This window comes from Cuculus canorus, chromosome 9 (genome assembly GCF_017976375.1).
Source record: "Cuculus canorus isolate bCucCan1 chromosome 9, bCucCan1.pri, whole genome shotgun sequence".
Lineage (NCBI taxonomy): Eukaryota > Metazoa > Chordata > Aves > Cuculiformes > Cuculidae > Cuculus > Cuculus canorus.
The window spans coordinates 18,965,572-18,988,232 of NC_071409.1; the positions used below are offsets into that span (position 1 = coordinate 18,965,572).

Here is a 22,661-nt window from a genome sequence, read left to right on the forward strand (position 1 = left end):
ATTTCACCATGTGTACTTTGCAAGCCAAGTTCAAGAAAGGCTGATGTTTTCTAACTGTATTTCACCACAAATGACAGAGAGAAATGGTCACATTACCTCAAGTGTTCCTTTGGCAGAGTAAGCTGCATACGAGTGCAGGAGGTCTTGGCTATGAAAGGATTTGGTCTCTCTGTTGCACTGCTGTCCACTAGGATAAAAGCATTCACCGTTGTTTTTCAGAGTTACTGTGTTTGAAGAAGAGCCTGGTAGGTCAAGCAAAACAGAGTAATTTACCAGCCGGACATCTTCAAGGCCTTGGGAACTCCATTGAAACAGAATTTTCATTGCAATGTCTACATCATCTTCTCTAGGGAACTGTAAAAAATCTCTGAAAAAAAACCACATAAGTAAACCCAGTTTTAGATTATTTTCTATCAAGACACTTGTACCTTTATATAATTATCAGTCCATAATGTTATTCATTATATATCATCAAACATGAAAAAAAAAATAATCTCTCATGTTTTATCAAATAATTGCTTACCAATTGTGATACAATAGTAACTGCTTTTGGGGAAATAAAAACAAGGAAAGAAGTATTTATAGTAAACACATCCAATTAAAACATAAAGAATCCTGCAGAAATTATCCCAATAATTGTTTCAAAATTAATCTCTTTGGTAGCGACCAAGTTTCTGATACAGCACCTGGTTAACCAACTCTATGAAGAATGCAATCTGAAGTAACATTCCAGGGACTTCAAGGAGAGTACAATGCTGAATGGAACCGTTCCCTGAAACACTGTGCTAGCTGCTTGGAAGTTTTCCTCTCATTTCCTACCTGAAACGACTGAGCCAACATCTTGGCAAACATAGGAGATAAGGCTGGAAATTATTTTGGCATTATCTACTAGATGAGTAAACTGAGACTTCAGGTGGGTTGGTCTAGGCTCATACCACTGTTCAACACCCACAACCAGATGGGCCACAAGATGAAAATGGTGACGGCACTGAAGGACTAACCTCCTCCCCAGAAAATGCCAAAAGATACCAGATGCAGATAACATTTTTAGGGTACAGACGTGCTGAAGGGACAACTAAAGGCTTTCCCTACTTACGTTGGCAAGCACTTATGTAAGCAAAGCATGAAGAACACTATACAAAACACAGTACAAAAAGCTAACAGAATATTTGTGACACTGCCTGAAATTCTTGTTCACAACCTCCTCTTCACAAAAAAAAAAAAGAATTATATTCAGATGCTTCAGGGTCCTTAACAGAAGCTCAAAAAATACCCTGTTTATCTTGCACACATCAAAAGCAATGGCTGAGTAATGCACAGTCATTTTAAAATCATTATTGTAAGCACTAGGTTTTTGAGAATCCCACCAAAGTGCTTTACAGCCACCCCTGTGCCACTCAGAATCCAGCTGTGAGGCTGCAGGCAGGATGTTCCTGGCTGACGGTGTGGGCACTGCTTCCATCGTGGTCTGCACTAAGCAGTACAAGGAATGCTCCACCGAAGAAAGTTTATGACTCAGAAAGCAAGCTCCTTTTTTACACCCCAACAAAACTATCTTATAGTTCAGCAGATCTTTAAAAAAAATAACATCTACTGCCTAGACAAAATAAAAACCTTAAAAAGGCAAAAAGAATGAAGTTATAACACCTATTACAGCCTAGAAACAGGTCAAACGTTATTTATTGCATTCAAATGCCTAACGCCCTCTATCACATTATGCAAATGAAATAATTATTCCAAGATCCAAAAGATTTAAAACAATAGGCAAAAACTTTTTGATCAAATAAACATATTGTATCTCAGCCTACATTACAATAGCACTGTTATTAGTATACAAAGTTCAAAATCTTTACAAGAACACTGTTCTTATGTTAAAGACTTCAGAGATCCTGTCAGGAGGAATAACTCTTGCAGATTTAACCTTTATTTAAATCACCTAAAGTCTTCAAGCAGTCTACACAAAACAGGCGAGCTAATCCAATCTGTAGTTTATTACAAGTTTCCAATTTCACCTCCTGTGCCTGCAAATGCAATGTCATAAACTTGAGCAGAAACACACAAAGTTGTTTGATTAACACAATCATTAACAGAATGTCCCATTTTTCTCAGGTGACAGGAACATTATTAGAATAAATAATTGCAAGAAATTTATCCCAAGCCCATAAGGTTATGCAATATTTCAACAAGAAGTATTCAGTTTCAATAAAACACATACAATAAGCAAATTGCTCCCTTAGTAAAAGAAGTGAAGTTACTGTCCACTTCATAATGAAATCAGCACGTCTTTGAAACTTTTGAGACAACATATCAGATTAACTTAAAGAAATGATCACAGTCACAACTTACGCTGTAATTTCTTTATGGCATGCTAAAATCAAACCGTAGTTTATAAGCATATGTTATATTACAATAAATCAGCACATTTTAGACTACTCTGATAAATCTTATGAACACCATCACCACCAAGTTTTTATTCTTTTTTTTGGTGACAATTTTTTATGACTGATTTGCAATCGCCTTTGACATAATTCTGCTGACTGCGTGGTTTAAAGTCAGAGGTAATCTAACTCATTATATTTATTACATACTAGTTGCATAACAAGTATAACATGTGAAAACAGTATTTCCTAAACCAGACCAAATTCAGAAACATGTAAAGTTTGTTTGACATTCCACTCTGAAAAATCCCAACACTTCACATGCACATCACAGTCCTTCTTTACTAATTGTCAGTTAACATGCTTGTTAAAACTGCCAGAGTACTTTGATTCATTGTAGGAAGATTTAAGCCGTGGAAAAAAAACAGACCCTCAGGACGATTATGCTTCTCACTTTTGCAGGCAGCTGCACACTCTGTAGGAATCAATAGCAATGCAATTGCCAATTTACATTTACAATACTGCCTTTAATAACGTCAGCCAAATTTTTGATTCCCTTACTCACATTTAAAAGATACTTTATTCAGCTGCTTGTTCAGTTTCAGTCAATGGGAATAACCACAAAGCTAATAGATACATCTCAGTTGCTGTAAATCTGTGTAATTTATTGAAGTAGAGCCACCACGGACTTAAGATTTGGTCTCAAGTTAGAATTAACGTTGATAAATATAACAATAACAGCCTGAATAATATTGTGCTTTTATCAGATGCTCTCAAAGAGACTTCCAGAAGCTACTTTCCTTTACTTCCTAATATAGATCAGATATTGAACTAACATACAGAACATAAAGCTCTTTTCATGAGTATTCTGCTGCATTCTCAGTTCCTGAATTGAAAAAATAAAACCCAAACCAGATAAAATTGCACTTAAAATTCAGAAAGCAAACTCCACTTAAATAAAGTAATGTCTTCCCACTTTGATATGATGACAATATCAAGAAAATGTTTATGAAGAAATGTTCCCAGACTTCGTGTGTAAACAAGACATCTAAGTCTTACATTACTGCTTGATCAGCTGAACGTCCTGGGCAGTGAAGAGCAGCAGCCCGTCACTGTAGAAGGTTCAAAGTTCTAAAGCTATAAAAATAACTTGAAATAGGCTGAAGACACATCTGTAATAAAGTCAGGCTTTCTGCAGCCTCTGCAGCTTCAAAAGATCAATCTTTAAGAGATGATTAAAAAAGATAAGCGAACGAACGCACACAACTCCCAAAATACAGAAATTTCATTTTCAAATTGGTAACCCCGGGGAACATTGAGCTGAAGCAGCTTAATGGAAAGTCCTCTGCTATAACAGCACTTTTTTCACCAGGGCTCGCTGAAGAAGGCAACAACGTATTGCAAGTAAGGCAGCTGCTGGAGATGTACTGGGATACCATGAAACGCTGCTCAAAGGATACTGGAAAATTACAATACGCCACTCAAACAACCAAAAGGTGGAATAATTTAACTGTAAAACACAATCCCTTATCAAATGATTCTCTCAAACTGGTACAAAACCTTCTGAAAACAAACCTAAAGCTGCAATAGGATTTTACAGGTTTAATTTTAAAAATCTACTGGGACATTTTCCTTCAAATATGAAGAACTTCAGAAGTGTAGTTTGTTTGTTTGACAATCTAATGTCTGTGCTGCAGTAAGAGTGGAAAATGGTCTACACTTCATGGCCGTATTAAAAAAAAAAAAATCTGAATTCCAGTTCTGCAGTTAAAAGTTTATATAATTTCCTTTTCCTCAAATTTTGACTGTGAATTTTTACTCTTTTTTTCTTCAAGTTCACAGAAATTATGTATAAAGCAATCACTGCAATTTTAGGTAAGCACTAAGAAGAAATATGTTTTTGGAACTGAAATGGGCTGATTTTTCAGCTCAGTAGTTGATTTCAAATTTTGGAAGTCATAATGCTTTCACCAGAAAATATTTTTTGTAAAGCTACGTGAGAATAAAGTGTTATCTTGCCTAATATGCTATTTCCAACAGTAGCTGGTATCAGATAATCAAAAAGGAATGCAAGAAACACATCATATGGGGTTATTATAATTATAGGCTTCTGTGCATATGTCTTTTTTTCCCCCACCCACAAAATTCTTCCAGGCTGAGTTTTGAAAACGCTTACATATGTTCAAGATTTCAGAACTCTTTTCAATTCATTAAGAGCTGAGATGTGGCAGTTTCAGCAGTGCCGGGCGAGTGCACAGCACTTGCACAGACCAACTGCTCAGCATACGCACAAGTATTTTTTACAGTTGCAGATACAGTATTCATTTGTATCCATCGCATACACAAAACAAACCAAATGCATTCAGGAAATACCAGCTGCCCGAGCCACATCTGCTTAAATTTTAATTACATGTTCCTGTTAATTAGGGTGTTTAACTGGCTGGTCTCCAACCTGGTCAATCGGATTTCCCATGGCCTGAACTGACGACCACAAATCTGCTAAAAGTAAAATAAAATAAAATAAAATAAAATAAAATAAAATAAAATAAAATAAAATAAAATAAAAAAAAAATCCACGTCCAAGAGAGGATAAATATTTATCAGGAGGTTAGAATATGTAAGAGAAACATTCTCAGGGTGGAAACAGTTGACTACATGCAGCTTAGCGCAGAATAGGATCCAGAATCACTTCAGGCTATTCAGGTTATGTTGCAAGGCCTCCAGCAGCTGATCCGGAAAGCAGATCCACGACATGTCCTTTGTCACATCTGCCATCACTTTCTACATACTTTGGATATCCTAGGTATATTTTTAGCACTGGCATTTATGTTAATTTTGTGGTGGTCATGCATCACAAGAAATTTTGTACTGCGCTCATTCATATCACACAACAGCCATGGAAATGATCAAAACTAACAGGTAAGTCTATTCAGGTATGCTTCCTAGATCGTAAACAAAATAATACTGGCCTACTGCATGAAAGCAATGGAAAGCTCTGGTTAATGTATCATCTGGACACTAGATACGGGTCAGTCACTATGTGACATGATGCTACCTATTCCATTTGGCTGGGTTTTTTTGGCCAGCCACTCTCATCACCTGCAGCAGCCTCTCCACCGAAGACGAAACTCTCATAGGAGGAAGGGTTTTTTTTCCTTGCCCTACGCTGTCATCCAGTTTTGCTTAAGAGAAAAATTCATACATGGCTCATCAGAAGATGGTCATGCATGAGCGGTCTATCCTAAAGAAGAAGCTTAAGACCATTCTTGGGTAATAACATATCACTTTTGCTGTTAAAGGGAGCATTTAAAGATCTGCACCTGTGTATCTCTACAAATACCATATAGTGCCTACATCGATATCATCCTATTAACATAAGGGAGTATAATTTATTACATAAAACCATAAAACCATATGATGAAACCATAAAACACACGTACCGTCAGCTAGCAGAACATCGGCTCTCGGTTTTGTTGCACAGTTCTCTAGCAAAAAAATGCCTTTGAAACTTTTTTTTTTAAAACATTATGTGAACTATGGTTGTTGGGCATTGTTGATAAAAAGAGACTTGGGCCTCCTATTTAGAAAATTACAGAATAAGCAGGCACAGAAGTACTTTTAAACAAAGCTTCATAACATCTTTCTACTATCTTTAGGTCCACCCAGGTATCAGACTTTCACAGGGGTACCAGACCAAATGTACTCTCTCCTAGAGAGGTATAATTACATGCACAATAGCTTCAGGCCGAATCTCTCGTTTTCCTGAGAAGATCAGTGATGAACAACACCCTCAGATCATAGCACATGCTGGCTTCCCAGCTTATCTATTTTGTTTCCTTTTCTTTTTTTCCACCCCCCTCCATCGCCACAGGACTACTAAGCATGTTGCTGCTACCCAACGTATCAGACAGCCAAATGCCTTTTATATTTTCTAAATAAAACTAATGGGGATAGTTCAAATCTCACTTGCCAAGATCAAGATGCAAGCCAAACTTGCATTCGAGACAGATGGTGGCAGGCACTGAAAAATTACTGATTCTCTCACTCTGAGATTCCAAAGCTTTTTAGAAAACAAGCAATTCATTGCTCCTCTACGCTAAACACTACAAAGTCATAAATTGGCCATAGGTGAACTTTCCAAAGCTTTCCAAGGGATTTGGATGTCAGTTACAGTGACATCTAGCCAACATCCAAATCTTCCAAATACTTCAGAACATCAGAATGCTAATATGAGTTCCAACAAAGGTCTATCAAATGATTGCCCAGAACAGTGTAAAAACAGGGCAAGCCGACACAAAATCTCTTAACTACTCTCCTAGTCTATTTTAAGCTTAGAAAATATTTGAAAAAAATCTATACCTCCGAATATCTGTGACTTCTTAAGAAAGTATTCACCTAATGTTTCAGCAATAACATGTCATTCTAAACTGGAAAAGGCTCTTTCAGATCTCTTCATTTAATAAATAACTATTTTCCAGTTATTCAACCTTTTGCTGTGGGAACAAACACCAATGGTAAAACCTGGTTCCTTGTCTGTTCTATCATCAGACATGGAAAAATATAATAGTATTTTAATATAGTGTTAATGTAACAGTACGCTCTACGTGTTTACTGAAAGTTCCACAGTCCATCATATTTTAATGGTCTATTAACGTAAAACTACTGATTACATCTTGTTATTAATCGAGGTGGAAAATTGTTGGAAACTGTTACCAAATGGTGTCACTGCAGCAACTGAAGCAGCCACTTAACTTATGCATTAATCTAATGACCTAAACTCTGTTACAACACAGAGTATGTGGCCAAATCCACCAACGAATCATCAACTGACATTTGTAGAAATCACTTCAACGAACCAAAGGCATCACAGTTTTGAAAGGTAAATACTGGTAAATACAAAAGGAAGCCATTCGCAAACACATTATGTTCAAAGAAGAAGTTCAGTACACAGAATCATAGGACTATAGAACAGCTTGGGTTAGAAGGGAACTTAAAGATCATTTAGATCCAACCTCCATGCCATGGGCAGGGTCGTCTTCCACCGGATAAAGCTGCTTAAAGCCTCATTCAACTATGTAGAAATTATGTGAGCTTATATCTGTTCTGAATGCTTTTACTCTGAATTTCAGTAATTCCTGATAATGTAAATCACTATTTCAGAAGCAACTGTAGGTATAAATTGTAGCCAGCATAAAGAAGGTTCTTGATTAATTCTTCTGTGTACGGTCTTTTAAAGCAATATAATGAATATTCTCAGTATTTCATGAATCAGCAGCATCTGCAAGTGCCAGTCATAAAAATCCCTCATCTAAGGGCCACAAAATGTTGCATATGTGCACTAGCATTGGAGTCCAAAAATTACTGGGCAAAGAACTGAAGAGTTTAGTTAATTCAGATTCTTTGCAAGTCAGCCAAAAATACTTAGAACTTACACAAAATACGTTACTTGGGTGCAAAATTTCATAGACACTGTTTTGAATACTTAGATTTTCATAAATAAATAACTTTTTAATACAATTTTCATTTCCAATATGGAAAATAAAAATGGCAAAAGATCAACATTATCACTGCACTTTATGAATGAATTGGCTTATCAACAGAGCACAAAAGTACAGTGAAATGCATTAGCCAAAGCAAAGGTTGTTTCAACGTGTTAATTTGCAATGGACTATGAGCATGTGTAATCAGCTGAAGTTCTGCTGTCACACAACAACTCGTTAAATTACTGCTTTTTGATCACTTACAATCATGTAGGTAAAATATGAAAGGCAGTTAACTTTCAAATTAAAGTAGATGCCTAAGATATGAAAACCACAAGACTCTGGAAGTTTTTAGAAAATGTTTAGTATAAGCAAATCACTCAACAGAAGGCTACTCAGTTCACCAAACTGACTACCTAGTCAATGACAGAGGTAAGAACATAAACCAGAATGCCTGATTCACATCCATGGACTTCAGTTACCAAAGCATCCCACACTTTATTTAAAATAATCTTTTTTATTAATTATTAAAAAAAGCCAAAACCAAACTGGTTTTGGTTACATTACATACACTTTGCTTAATTGTCCACTGTAGAGACAGATGAGAAAGTCATTTAGCATTTCTCCCCCATCATTCCGGAGACACATTAAAAAAAAAAAATGGTAATCACTACCCATTTTCAGAATAATGAACCACATAAACCCTAATATGGAGAATGACAGTTCCAGATCCTTTGACAGGCAATTTTTCAAATCTCAAAGTCTGTTAAATTCCAGATGCCAAAGGAGAAGAGAGAGGAGATACCTCTTACATCATATATTTAGTGCAAAAGAAGTTATTGCCATAACTCATTGTTCCTTTCGTTTCTAAGAGGGTTTAGGTGAAAGGCTCTCCTTTTAGGAAAGGTAGCAAATCTTGCCTCTTCCTAACATTGACCTCTCTGTCTTCCTATATCCTAAACCACAAAAAGGACTGATTTACTCCTTCATAATTTTCTTTCTTTTAATGCAGTAAACTGTTTACAATAGATGAACTGACCGTAAGAAAAGTTCTTTCAAAATATATACAGAATGGATACACCAACATGTTTTTTATAAAACAAGCTCTTCTTTGCAAGAGGATCTCTCTAAATGATATGATTTTCTCTCAAAATTGAGACAATCAACTTCACTAATTTTTCTTATTAACTTCCGTAGTTGCTAAGTGTTAGTCACAAAAGACAGGTTTCCCTCTTTGGTTAACAAGATAGCATATGTGTATAACACCATAATCTGTATCTTTGCACAATTCCTTCTAAAGTATTTTAATTAAAGTTGTACTACATACAATAGCAGTCTGTGTGACTTAAACTATACCTTTATTTTGGACATACAAGAATATTTCAGTCTGTTTAAACACAACAAAGGGAATAAATTTTCTTTGAAATTTACAGGTCTAATTATTTAACAAAGGGATTTACTACTATTTTCTTCTATTGCACGAAAAGAATCAGGTTCCAAGCTTCGAACAAAGTGCCCTGCATTTTTAACAGCTTATGATGCCAAGGACAACAGATGCTGCAGCTGAAGGACAGTAAAAAGACAATCCCCCACCTTGAAAGTGTTTGCATGTAACCCCACATTCACAAGCAGAGCACTGACCCAGCAAAACTTCACAATGATATCATCTTCTTTTCTTCCCAGACCACAGGGAATATGTCAGTGTCTCAATAAAATGTGACCAGCTGCATAATCAAGTCCAAGTGGTACCTTTTACTGTCGGAGACAATTACGTTTACTTACAGCAAGAGCCCATTTCTGTATGTATGTGAATAGCAGTGGATGTTTCAAGAACAATTTTCTATAAAGAAAAACTCTTGATAAAACAAAACAAAACAAACCTCAAAACCTTGCTTTTTATATAGAAAATCTGATCACAAAACCCCAATCTCAATACTGCCCAACTAGCAGTGTTTCATTCCTTTCAATTCCCATTCATTAGGTTACACTGTGAACTGGAAAACAATTAGATTGAACGCTGCATGCTATTCTGATGGCGCTGGACATCTTATTTGAACTGTATGATTTAACTTCTGAATAATATCCCAGTTTCCAAAGGACAATGAGGAATTGAGAGGGCATGCTAACCCAAAATCCTACAAAAAAAGTAGCAATGCTTAGAAAAGCTACATATTATTTGAAGATTCAGTATTATTTGGAATTACATAAATCCCCAAATAAATGTTTAATTTTTAAAATTAAAAAGATGGCAAAACCTTCACTTTATCTCATGAATCTCATTAAGTTAACTCTACATAGAGAAAAGTCCAAGATAGCCACAAGACGATACCACACAACCTTTCTGTTACCATCTTCATTTTCTTATCAGTATTTTAATTTACCAGTGCATTCCTAATGGAGAGAATTCAATCTGATATGTCAGTTTAGATGTTTTACAGAAACATTTAAAAGTTCAGTCTGGTGTATTAGTTTAAATGAGAACTGCAGATTAAAAAAAAAAAAGGGGAGAAAGGATACAGTACTATTTCTATGTTTTTATGCAAGCAAAATGTTACTATGAATGCCATATCGCATGGCTTAGTTCAGATCTCACCAGATGAACTGCATTTCAGCTGAACTTCTTTTCATCTGAAAATACTGACATCTTTGAACTGACCCTTCAGTTCTAATATACGACTGAGGAAATCAACACTGATAACCAAAACAGTGTCCTGAAGTTGTTTATGCTGTACTGCAAATCACATTGCTCATGGATATACAAAATGTTCTTTCCAAAGAAGCAAGTGTAAAAATCCTATAAAGAGAGGCTTGGAAGAGACCACAGGAGATCATTTGGTTCAAGGCAGGCGCAGCTCACCCTACTGCCACTCTAGGCAGATGTTTTCCTGCCCTGTTCCAAATATAGAAACTCCTTGTCCATCCTAAGTAATCACCACATGTACTGCTGCATTTGGTCTTGTCTTAAGCCAAATATCCTCAGTCTTTCCATCTATTTCCTCTGAGCTCCTGCTCCTGAAATCTCCCATTGCCCTCCCTGACCTCTTCTGGCCCTCTTCCAGCACATCCCTACTTCTCTTGAAACTTACTTCCAACAAATGGACCCCACGAACATGCCACTTGCACTGAAAATGAATGATTAGTATCCAATTATGCTTTGCCTCCATAATAGTTAATTATTATTCCTCTGTTGTCCTTGATTCCGATTTCACCTCTGTACCTCTTTGCTAAGTTCACCAAGTCCTTTAGCTCTCCTGACCCCAAAGAGGCCTCTTCATTTCATCACTCATTTGGTGCCAAGAAGCAAATGAGTCCTTAACACATCTTTATGTACTGTATAAAATATGTCAAAGTGCTGGGAATCCACTGCTAAGAATGGACACCTCATCCCTGCCCCAAATCCAAAAAAAAACCCCAAAGCAGCTCCCACATAACTAACTAAGGTGTAGCACAAGTCTTCCAGAGTCGTGCAGTCTCTCTCACACCAGACTTCATTGTACACCAGTGTCTGCAGACAGCAGCCTGGCCTGGCCAGAGCTGCGTATTTCCATGGAAGTGAGCCCTCTCCAAACATCAAGTGGACTCTGACGCAAAAAGTAAATTTTACAAGGATTTAAACTAGAATGATAAACTTTTGAAGGTAGGCAAAACTGGAAGTATTTGCTTGCTGAGCTCTAAGCCTCTATCAATCTCGAGTCTGGAGCGGCTTTGAGATTTGGCTTTCACAGTCATCGCTCTGTTTGCAAAGAGAATCCTGCCAGTTTGCTCTTAGAGCAGCCAATTTGCAGTCACTCTCTCTGTCGCAACAACATACACAGTCCACTTAGGGTCCACGCAAAAGAAGTCCTTCTTTCTGTCACTTCGAAGGCTGACCTACCCATTTCATCTCCTTTCAGCAGCCTCCGTGCCACAAAATCCAAATCAGCTGTTCCATGAAGTCCACACATCCCCAGTAAACTGCATCCTCAAGGGGAACATAGTGCCCAGGCAGGCGTACAGGGCAAAACACAGGAATTACAGTGTAGAGTCTTCTAGAACTGTCACAGGTGAGGGACTGTATGTTTCTCCCTTAAACTTTTTGGTATACAACATTCTCTCCCTTCACTTTGCAAACCCAGAAGTGTAACTCACTGCCCCAAACCATCTATTTACCCATGTTTTCTTGTCTGTTCTAGCCTCCCTTCAGACTTCTGACCCTTCTTTATCCGACGATAAAATAAAACATGCAAAGTGTCCCAGGAACAGCGGGCGATGGTTTCATGAAGTAATACTAAAACAGTCTAATTCATTCTCTGCCTCTCTTACGATCAAACTAAAATTTCAAAGCCTATTTTTAAGCAAATAAAGCATATACACACACACACACACAAAAAAAAAAAAAGATAAAACCAGCAGCCATATGCAGATGTTCAGGAATTGGAATAAAGGCTGAAAAATGCCCCCTAGTATTCAACATGCTTTACTGTGCAATCACCTGAATTGCTTACTGCAAGTACAAATGGGCTATTGTAGTTGATGATGTTTCAACCTGAAGGCCAGAGGGGGGTGGCTATTGCTAGGCAGTAAAGAGGAAAGTGCTCTATTCCAAAGCTGCAGTATCAATTAAATCTTTCAGAAAAAAAAAAATGAAAAGCAGAATCATTACATATCAATGGTAAATTTGGGTACATTTTCTTGTCTTTCTTTCTGCAAAGATATTATGAATTTGAGTCTGAGTTTTCTCTTTATGTGCTGTTAAGGAAGCTGCAGACAGAGACAAGGGCACAAAACAGGATTCCGAAACACAGCAGTGGTGCAGGTTTTCACTGTTTATGCACATAGAGAACATTGTCCTGTATCTACACAGCAGAATATAAAAATACTGGCATGGTCACCCTGCACTGCTGCTTACATCTACTATGAAGACAAAGCGACCTATTAAACTACTTACTAGCTGGAGGAATTCGGGGACGCAGAATTGGATTATGCAGGCACAACATTTCATTCCAAGTTTCTTAAAAATATGTGACATTAATACATATGACATATTCACTGACATATAAAAAGGATAAATATCAAAATGGAAAAATTAGTAAGGGGTTGGAAGTCTAGATATATTACACAAGCTGAACTGTATAGAGCAGCTTCAGATTTTTTTATCTAGGGGAAAAAAAAAGTAAAATCATTGCTTTAGCAATGTATCTATAGTTGAAAACATATACACAGGCAAAAAAAAAAAAGTAAAAATTGACAATTATAACTATATCTGAAGCAGTAACCATTAAAACATATGTATCTGTAAAGTCTGTGTTTTTGAGAAAGCAAAGATAAATTGAATTGCGTTTACGGGAAATTTTCAGAAAACAAGTCTACCTTACTTTGTAAATATGGGAACACAGTAACAGTTTCACTGCTGTCTAATGTGAACCAAGCCTATTCTCCAGCTTCTTCCTCTGCCCACCCCCAAATGGTTCAGACTAACAGCCCATATTGCTGCACATTCACTGAGACTTTCGCTGCAAATGGAATTCTGCTAAAGACAGAAAAACACGACAGTGAAAGACTCAACAATTCATGTGCATTTATTCCTCAGAGCAACACACTGTAATGGCAAGTAACGAATTTTGCACCCATCTATTTTAATAAACTGATTTAAATTTTACAAGTGCAAATAAACATGCAGATATTATTTTAAAGTATTGTTCTGTTTAACGCAAAATCATTGGAGGGTTTTACTTCACTGTATTTTCTGACAGCTGAAAGTTATGGAAACAAGCAGTTCCCATAACTCCACAGCCAGAAAGCAGCAACACGTCACCCCCACGCAAACTGCAAACTCCCCCTCGACGCCAATTATTATAAAATCATACCGAAGAAATCACCTTTTAAACAAAAATATATACACCCAGGTTTAGATCAACTCCTCCAATTTCTCCTGGGGTGGAAATAAAGAAAATTAAGATAGAGTTTATTGATTTCTGAAGTTTTGCTTAGGTAAGTTACTTTTAATAAAACTTCTCTTTAAGTACAAGCAACAATTACTATGAGACCTGAGCAATTCAGGGCATGTCAGAAGGCAAGAATGAGTAGGGTAACTACATTACTGCATGCCCGGCTACTGAGGAAAATAATGATCTGGAAATGCATGCAATATTGAGTCAAACAAATTGTGGATTTTATTCAATCTGATCACCAATTAAAATAAATATCACATTTGGTTAAGCTTAGAAATTCACTTTATCCAAAATCTTTGTAACACAGAACACAAGGGAAGATGCTAAGCATATTTTCAGTGAAGTTAATAGTTTTGTCAACAAAATACAATATTAACTGTGATGTTAATGTAAGCAGTATCTTCCAAAGTGCCTAAAGGATTTAGGAAAGCAAAAAGACTTAAGCCTCTATTTTGAATTGCATGTGGGAGCATCTTTTCTACATACTGTTTCTAGCAGCAAATTGCCTTAGCTAACAGCAGTAATACTATATAAATGCAGAGTCTTTGTATACATGGAGAGAGTGCATAAAAGCTACAGTCATGCAAGTATCAAGCTTTCACTGTGAATTAAGATAAAGTCCTTAAAAATGGTTATTCTAAGGAGAAAACTTTGCTTCTTTATCTTTGTCAATGAACTCTACACTGTCAAAACTGTCAAATACTGCCTATACCTCCTCTTCTTTCTAAGGTTTTGTGATTTGCTTTGGTTTTGGGTTAGGGGAGGTCACCCCATGTCACATTCTTTTTTACCGTTCTTTGTTGGAGTTTTTCTACCACCTCTCCTCAACATCCTCCTCTTCCCACTACAAACTGTCCTTTGGTAACCTCAGTCTTTGACGGTTTCACATCTGCTTGCTTTCTTTACCACATTTCACCTCTGAAGGGTCCCTTGTCAACTCCAGCCTGCTATTGCACCAGAAAATGTTCCTCTATGTATGAAACAAATAATATAACATATTTGAACCTTAGTTAGTACTGAATAAATGGCTGATGAGATAAATACAGTTTGAGGGGGAGTGGGGAGGGGACAGAGCAAGAGAGAGAAAGAGAGAGAGACAGGGAGAAAGAGACAGGGAAAGACTATCTACAAGTTTGCTCTCTAGGCTAGCAAAAGGCACAAAGTCTTATAAGAACAGGCAAAATAATTTTCCACCTGGATAATTAGGTTCTAAATTTTATTATAACTATATTACTCACACTCTTCATGACTAATACACCACCTCTCTTTTGGAAGAAAACAAGAACAGCTTATTTAAGAGATTTTTTGGAAGAGAAAAAAATACTACTAAGATTTTTTGTAACTCTGTTATCCAAGGACAGATGTGAACATTCAGAGATACATGAGAAATGGGAAATGAAAATAATCTTGCTGTGCATTATCTTCTCTTTTGTTCACCTTGGCCACTATATTAGGATATGTGCTTTAATGACATATTTCTATGAAGACAACAGCTTTATAGCTTACTATATACTATGTTGCTACGATGCATTTCTTAAATCATCAACAAAATTACCTTTCCTAGCTATATATTTAGCATACCTATCAGCAACTGGAAAAACTGTATTAATCAAAACTACCCACAGCTAAGATTTCATTTTTCTTTTAAATGGATGATTAACATTAGAATGCAAGATATATATTTAGATTTACAAATAAATAAAATCTTGAATGACAAATTATTATGACTGAAAATCAGGTCACATATGTAGCAGTTATAATACAGAGTTAAGTAGATGGTTTAGAAGCCTATTTTATCCTTGATAATAAATTTTTCTTACAGAAGACTGGCAAGTCTGCAGCATCGTGCACTCAAAGGCAAGATGTGTCATACCACTCAGTACCCAAACAGTTTATCCTCTTCTACCTACTCAGGTCTCAGCCCTAATTCTCAAAAGACACACCAAATTTTCTGTCTTCAAATACGCTGCTATCTTACCAGTACTGAAAATTCACCCAATAAATTCATACATCTCCAGCTGCTTTTACTCAAGGGACTGTTGTCCCAAGGTCTCCCCTACCCCTTTTGCCTTCCATCTGAGAATTACAGTTTATTCAGCTCTTTTACGGAACAATGAACCTACCACAATCAAAGCAGGCTGGTTTATTGGTACATCTTAAACACTACATATTTGATAATCCAACTAGCTAACAAAATATTTTTCTGCAGCAAGTCCTCTCCCTAAGACTAATTATAATCTTTTAACAAGCCACCATCCAACACAAGTCCACTTCCAACTTTTCTCTAGCACCTGCAGTAGGCTCCGACTATTCTGTTTTCTGAAAGGAAATCACTACATCAAAATCTTCTGGCTGAATAGGCCCTACCTTTTCAAAAGTGTGCTATTAATAAGATAAAATAAACAGCACGACTCCAGCAACCAGGTTAAAAATTCAGTAAGCAGCCAAGAGATCACATGAAATGATACCAAGTGGTCTCTACTTAATGAAGTAGACTATCTCCTATAACTAAAGCAACTTTAAATAACCGACATTGGCTTTTACAGTACAAAGGTACATCTGCATTGGTGAAAGAATAGGAAAAAAACCCATAGTTAAAGACACTCAAAGGTACACTGTTTCTATCTGTTCATATTTCCAAAACAATAATGCATGAAATAATAGTTGTTAATCTACAGGTTTCCACATGCTGCCAAATAATTATTAACTCCAAATCAGATTACCTGTAAGAGGAAACTCTCTACTTTTCTTCCAATAAAAGTGCAGGGCTTTTACAAAAGTATGTAACTTTAAAGCAAATTTTAGAGCAAATGTAAACAATTGCATTTTCTTTGTTCAAAAGTCAGAGAGATATATAAGATATAGCTAAAACTATAGGAATAAATGGTAAGCCATGCATACATGCGTGTGTGAGTGTGTGCACACGTGTGCATGCAGCATAAAGTGCTGTGACTGGAAGCAGCCGGACAACCACTTTATCTGCAGCTGTAATATTTTCCAATTTAAGGCTGATTGCAGAAACACCGGAAGATTTCAATGCAACTCCTGATGACAGCAAGCAAAGAAGGTGTTTGGAACACAATCTGCTTTCTTTACTCTTGGACAGGTCTAACTATAGTTCAACCTGTCTCCTGCTAGATGATGCATGAACCCCAGGAGACACAGGTACAATGGACTGCTCCTTCCACCAGAAGTGACATTCACCAAAGCCTGGGAGAAAGCCCCAGGATGGCTTTCAGCTGCTCTTAGTTCCCATTCTAAAGAGGAAAAAACACACAGCAGCTGTCCTGCCGGGTAAACATATTCACCTGTTTCTCCGGCTTTCTTTGTAAATTGCCCCTTTAACTCTGCAGGGTCACAGCTGTCAAAAACATAAGAAAATTGAAAGGGAGAAAAGTACACAGTTTGTTACCAACTAAAAATTTTAAGTGAACAAAAGTAACACCTGTTTTTGCCATGTGCAAATGTTATTCCTCCTTAAGCATTTAGATTTTAAAACAGTGAAGACCTGTATTTTCTATAACAGAGAGAAACTACAGAGCCTACTGATAGTATTTAAGATTATGGCTTCCTAGTATCTTTTGGAAATAAGAAAATTACAGGAGCATTTTCAAAGGCACAAAAAAAAAATCCACTGTCCAACGAGGTCAAAAATTTAAAGTAAGCTTCTAAGATTAAATAAATAAATAAATAAAATACAGGATCACCTCACTTTCAGTGAACTCTGCCTAGTTGGGTTAATTACAGAGCAAAGCTGTGCCCTATGTTCAAGCTCAGAATGTTATGGTAACACACAAAGGGTAAAGTTTAAATTAATCAAAGCATTTCTACATCTTGTCTTCCTATTCATCAGATCCACAATGTGAGAAAGCACTCATGTTACTAAATCCTATCAAATGTTGGCACTTATGGGAAACATAATTTACAGTATGCTTCAGAAAGCTTTAGTGCTGAAAAACAACAGTAATGCTCTCTTGCAGTGCTTCTAGAAAGTGTTCTATTCCCACAAAGATGTGTTTATACAGGTTCACATTTATGAGTCAGTATTGTACAAAATTCTCTTGAGCAACCAAAGCACTATTTTGCCCACCCTTCATAAAGGGGTGGACCAATGACTTACAAAATATTTTCTTCTAGAACCCTCCACTAGTTGATAGCTACTTAATTTTTATATGTCTTCCCTACATAATGAAAAAATAAAAATTATACACCCCAAACCATAGAAGTCACTTATATAAAAGCTTTAAAAAAGTCTGAAATAGACAGATAGATGAACATAATCTGATTACCCACCCCCAAGCAAGTATTTCCAATTATTACAGCTCGGATTATCAAATAATTCCTGCTAAGCATACCATCAGGAACATTATTAAAATGAATGGTTGCAGTTGTCATCTGATGAATGCGTAATAAATATGGCATCATATATAAGACCGTAAGGAGAAAAGACGTAATGAATTATTTTTGAGAGTGGGAGACTATCGACAACAAATGAATTTTAACACTGCCATTTTTTCAGTCTCCTAGCATAGGCACACTCAGACAGAAGTGGCAAATTGAAAATTCAGAAGGGTTTTGGGTTTCTTGACTATATTGGTGCTGTTATTACTCACAATGCCCCCGAGAAGGGTCCAGTCAGTGCTTCAAACACATAAAATCTAAAATAAAGCAATTTCATAAACACAAGCTGGAACGGAGGAGCAAAAGCACAAGACACAACAAGCTGCCAAGATACCATTGTCTACTAACAACTCTCATTCTAGGCACATCAGTGTAATGCGATAAATTATCAGCAAGACTTTTACAGAATAAAATAGCTATTCCTGAGACAAGCCAATTGTACTTCAACTGTCACATGGTTCATGGTGGGGTCTTTCCCCCTCCCAGCTTTACTCTTGAATTCGTACAGAAATGCCTTCAGCGACAAATAAGAAGTTTCTAACTATGCAAATCTATTTTGTAGTTATCTCAAATATTAGCTCCTGGAATACTGCGATAATGTCAGATTTTCTGCTTTTATTAAAAAATATTTTAGCTCTTAGGATTACAAAGAAGAATGTGACAGAAAGACCCAAGAACACTCAGCAGTCAGGTAACATTAAAAAAAAAAAAAAGAGTATTCGTCTTTCAATATAATTACTTTCATTGCTTGAACAAGTAACAATAGAGAGGAGATGAATAACTTTGCTATGTCGTGTTGGCAATTCTGCTTTATGTGATATAAAGAAAATAAGGTAGCGCGACAGTTGCACAGAGGGACAGGAGTCTTGCATTTCTTTGATCTGACACTTCGCAAGACATAGCAGCGTGATCCAACCTTCCCTGCAGTGCGAGTGAAGGGTAGCTTTGGGGCCACCACTGCTGGGCCTGGACAGAAATGTCACCGGCTCCTGGCCACCTCTGCTGGCTTTGGGGTCCCTTCTCTTGTGAGAGCGTGATGGCAGCTCAGAGAACTCAGCAAGCACAGAGCCACTAGAAAATACTTTATACTCATGGGGTTTTGGACACCACCAGGGATAGCTGAGCTCCTCCAGTCTAGGTATAAGATCACAGTTAAATAAATACAGTACGTGGAACAGAAATACCGTTCAACTCACGCTCACTGGATAGCTGCTGTACGCCACACCACAGGATCTATGGTTCGGTAAAGAGATGGATAAAACCAAAGGGGTCTGGAGTATTATGAACACCAAACCAAATCCCACATCGCCTTACGCTGAGGAGATGGAAAGGACATAATAAGATATGTTTAACCCATCTCATTTATAAATAAATAAGACTATTCTAAAGAAAACAAGAAGCTTATTCTGGAAAAAAACTCGGGCTAACAATTTAATTTCTGCCTGCAGAGATATTGCCTTGTTAAATCAACAGTCAGAGAAAGACTTTTACTTCTTCCTGTAAGTAAATTCCTAATGCTTTCCTTTTCCATTGTAATCCTGCCACCAGATGGAGGGCACATCGTGTCGCACTCCCAGGGGAAAGAACAAGGAAAGCCACAATTCCACATACACAATTTGATTCAATACAAATAAATGCAGTTTAAAGTTACTGGCTGCACTTAAACTGAAAGGAGTATTTGGCATTGCAGCGTAAGGGAACAGCGAGCGGTCCCTCACACACATTCTGGTGAAAAAAAAAGCATTCAGTAATGGTTTTAAGAGGAATAAAGTCATTAATTTGAAATTGTGCTGAGAATATAACAGTAATTTATGTAATTACCAGTTACATTCTTTAGATTATAAGATGATATCCAGCTGAGACAAGATTTATTCTCTTAAACATAATTTTCCTCTAGAAATAGAGTAACCCAAGGAGCCTATAGTTTTGTTTTAAGCTTTGTATATGTTATGAATAAATTTACTATAGATAAAAGAGAAACTAGTTTAACTCTTCAACCATCTGCTAGTGTGACCCTACTAATTTAAGACTCAGTCAAGCAATTTTGATGAAAGCAGAAATTACATCAACTTCAGCAGGAATTCTGAAAAATCAGTTGAACATAGTAGTCAAAAAACTCCTATTTATGTCTTGAAAACTCCCATCTAGTCCTTGCTCATTCAGCCATTCAGCCCTGAACATGGGTGTTTTCTTCTCCTGTTGTTTCTGACAGATTAAGCAATTCCAGAATTGCCCATAATTAATTTTGGCATGAAGGTAACTACCTTCCACAATCTGGAAGACAAATGAAATGTAAGAGAAAGGCACCCCAGAGTAATTTGTTTCTTGCCTTATCTGCAAGAAACAGGTGTAATTTTTTAACAGGTTTGATAGGACAGCACAAGACAGTGCCTCACCACGAGTCACTTAATAAATGAAAACATAAGAGAAATACCTTAAGTAATAAGTAAAGGCTAGGGAGAAAATTAGAAACTGATCAGCAAAACAAAACAACCTGGCTGCCCACTCAAACCCCCAAACAGTCCTTAGGTGAGTGTCACACATCCAAGCCATTCAGTAGTTTCAAGATCTGCAAGGAGGCAGACAAGGAAATCCCCCTGGAGATGAACAGCCACCCGGGACCTATGAGGCATCCTCATCCGTGCCATAAATTCTAACAGGTACCTGACATTCAGGTGTCACATCTATCACCATCCCATAAAGACCTGCCTCTGAGCTCAAACTATCCAACTCACTCCAGGGCTGGTGTTACAGCCTCGAGCAAGTCACGATCAGATAAGTGTGTTATGAGGACTATGGTTTTGTTTCTTTAACCATCTTCACGTGACAGTCCTCGCTAAGGGTATGACCAGCATCTCTTCTGCTTGGGTGCCTTTGGAAAGGTAGCAGAACCTCAGCAGACACCCTACGCTCAAGGTTAAGCAGCAGAGCAATAGGAATGTCTAAACAAAAGTCTCACCCCTTGTCTCCTTTCCCCCGACAGCAAGATGGCAGGACAACAAAAAGCCACCTACAGGGACAAAGCCACACAGATGCAGGCTGGGCTCCCAGGATGTCACTGCAGGATTACCAGACATATACTTTGCTGCATTAGTTGGGATGTTATTTATTAACACTAAAAGTAGAAACCTGTCATCCTCAAGCCTGTCTTTCTTGTTTACCTCACCTCTCCCCTATCATCTTAAATCCTGCTATTCTCTCTCTTTTCTCAACTCAAGATTACTTTTGGTCTTCTTATCACTCTCCTCCAGACTGATAGTTTCAAAAGCAGATATATCCTCGACGCATGTGTCTGACAGGTTTGGCCTCACTTTTTATGACACCTATGCTGACAGCACGTCGCAACCACAGATAGATACAGCTGCATCTGAACGTGCCTAAGGACTTTGTAACCAGAAAAAGGTTTTTTTACGTTTATACAAAGATTTCCATTGTGACCTTTCCACTGGATATTAGTTATCAATCTAACAAATCTGATACACACAGAAGATGCTAGTGAGTCAGTTAGTACAGACAAAAGATGTAGGAAAAAGTGTTTATGTAAATCAATAACAATGAAATGGAAATACCGGCTGAGTATTATTAAAAAATATAGTCACCTTTTTTTCATCTCAAAAATGTAAATTTTCAAAATTTCCATCACCTTTTTCACCAGCAGAAAAATAAGGGAAAACTGTTGTTTCCTGCCAGTCTGAAAATCACTTGGAAATCAGAGTTAATCACATCAAAGTTCTTACATACACTGTCCTCATTCTTGGATTTGGGGAAATGAGCCTTCAACCTGACACCACAGCAAAGTTCAGACTCTTAATTTCAAAACCCAGGAGACTGAAAAGGAGCTGAACAATCAGTATCTGCTCAGATTTCAGCTGTGGGGAGTCCCAGTTCCATAAAAATTCTGCCCTTACTTCAAATATAAGAAGCACTTATTTGAGTTCAGTGCCACCTGAACACAAACGGTCTTGGGAAGAAAAAAACAAACCAAAACCTATATGATAATTATTCCAGAATAATCAAAGACTGACTTAAAAATTCAGGATATCAGTATGTGTACGTCACCAAAATGCTATATAAAGCATGGCTGTCCTAATTCAGCAAAAAAAAAAAACTCAGCATCTTTAGCTAAAAACTTCCTGGTGAGTAAAATTTCTTCCAGAGAAAGGAAGACACATTATCTAGAATAAACAATTTCAGGAACTTTTGATAGAAATTTTCTATAGCTGCCAATCCAACATGTTCAATATCACCAATAAGATACTGAAAACCAAAATGAAACTAAAGCTTTAAATAAGTGTGGTACAAGTGATGTATTAAAATTAACATGAGAAGAAAATCTTATATACATACATAAAAAGGTTAAGATTAAAATTGGAAGATGGCATCCAATATCTTACCTAGGTTTTATCAATACTAGGTTAACTTCAAATTTCCACACTACAATAACAGCACATGAATTGAATATATGTGTTTTA

General features: G+C 37.0%; 1 protein-coding gene across 12 annotated transcripts in view; it reads right to left on the bottom strand.

Annotated features, from left to right (window-relative positions):
* Positions 1-22,661, bottom strand: part of NAALADL2 (N-acetylated alpha-linked acidic dipeptidase like 2) — a 461,442-nt gene that overhangs the window by 218,350 nt on the left and 220,431 nt on the right. For all 12 annotated transcript variants that reach the window (XM_054074712.1, XM_054074707.1, XM_054074703.1 and 9 more), the window contains one exon: positions 97-367. In XM_054074712.1, the coding sequence (XP_053930687.1) occupies positions 97-367 (271 nt within the window). The remainder of the gene's footprint in view (positions 1-96; positions 368-22,661) is intronic.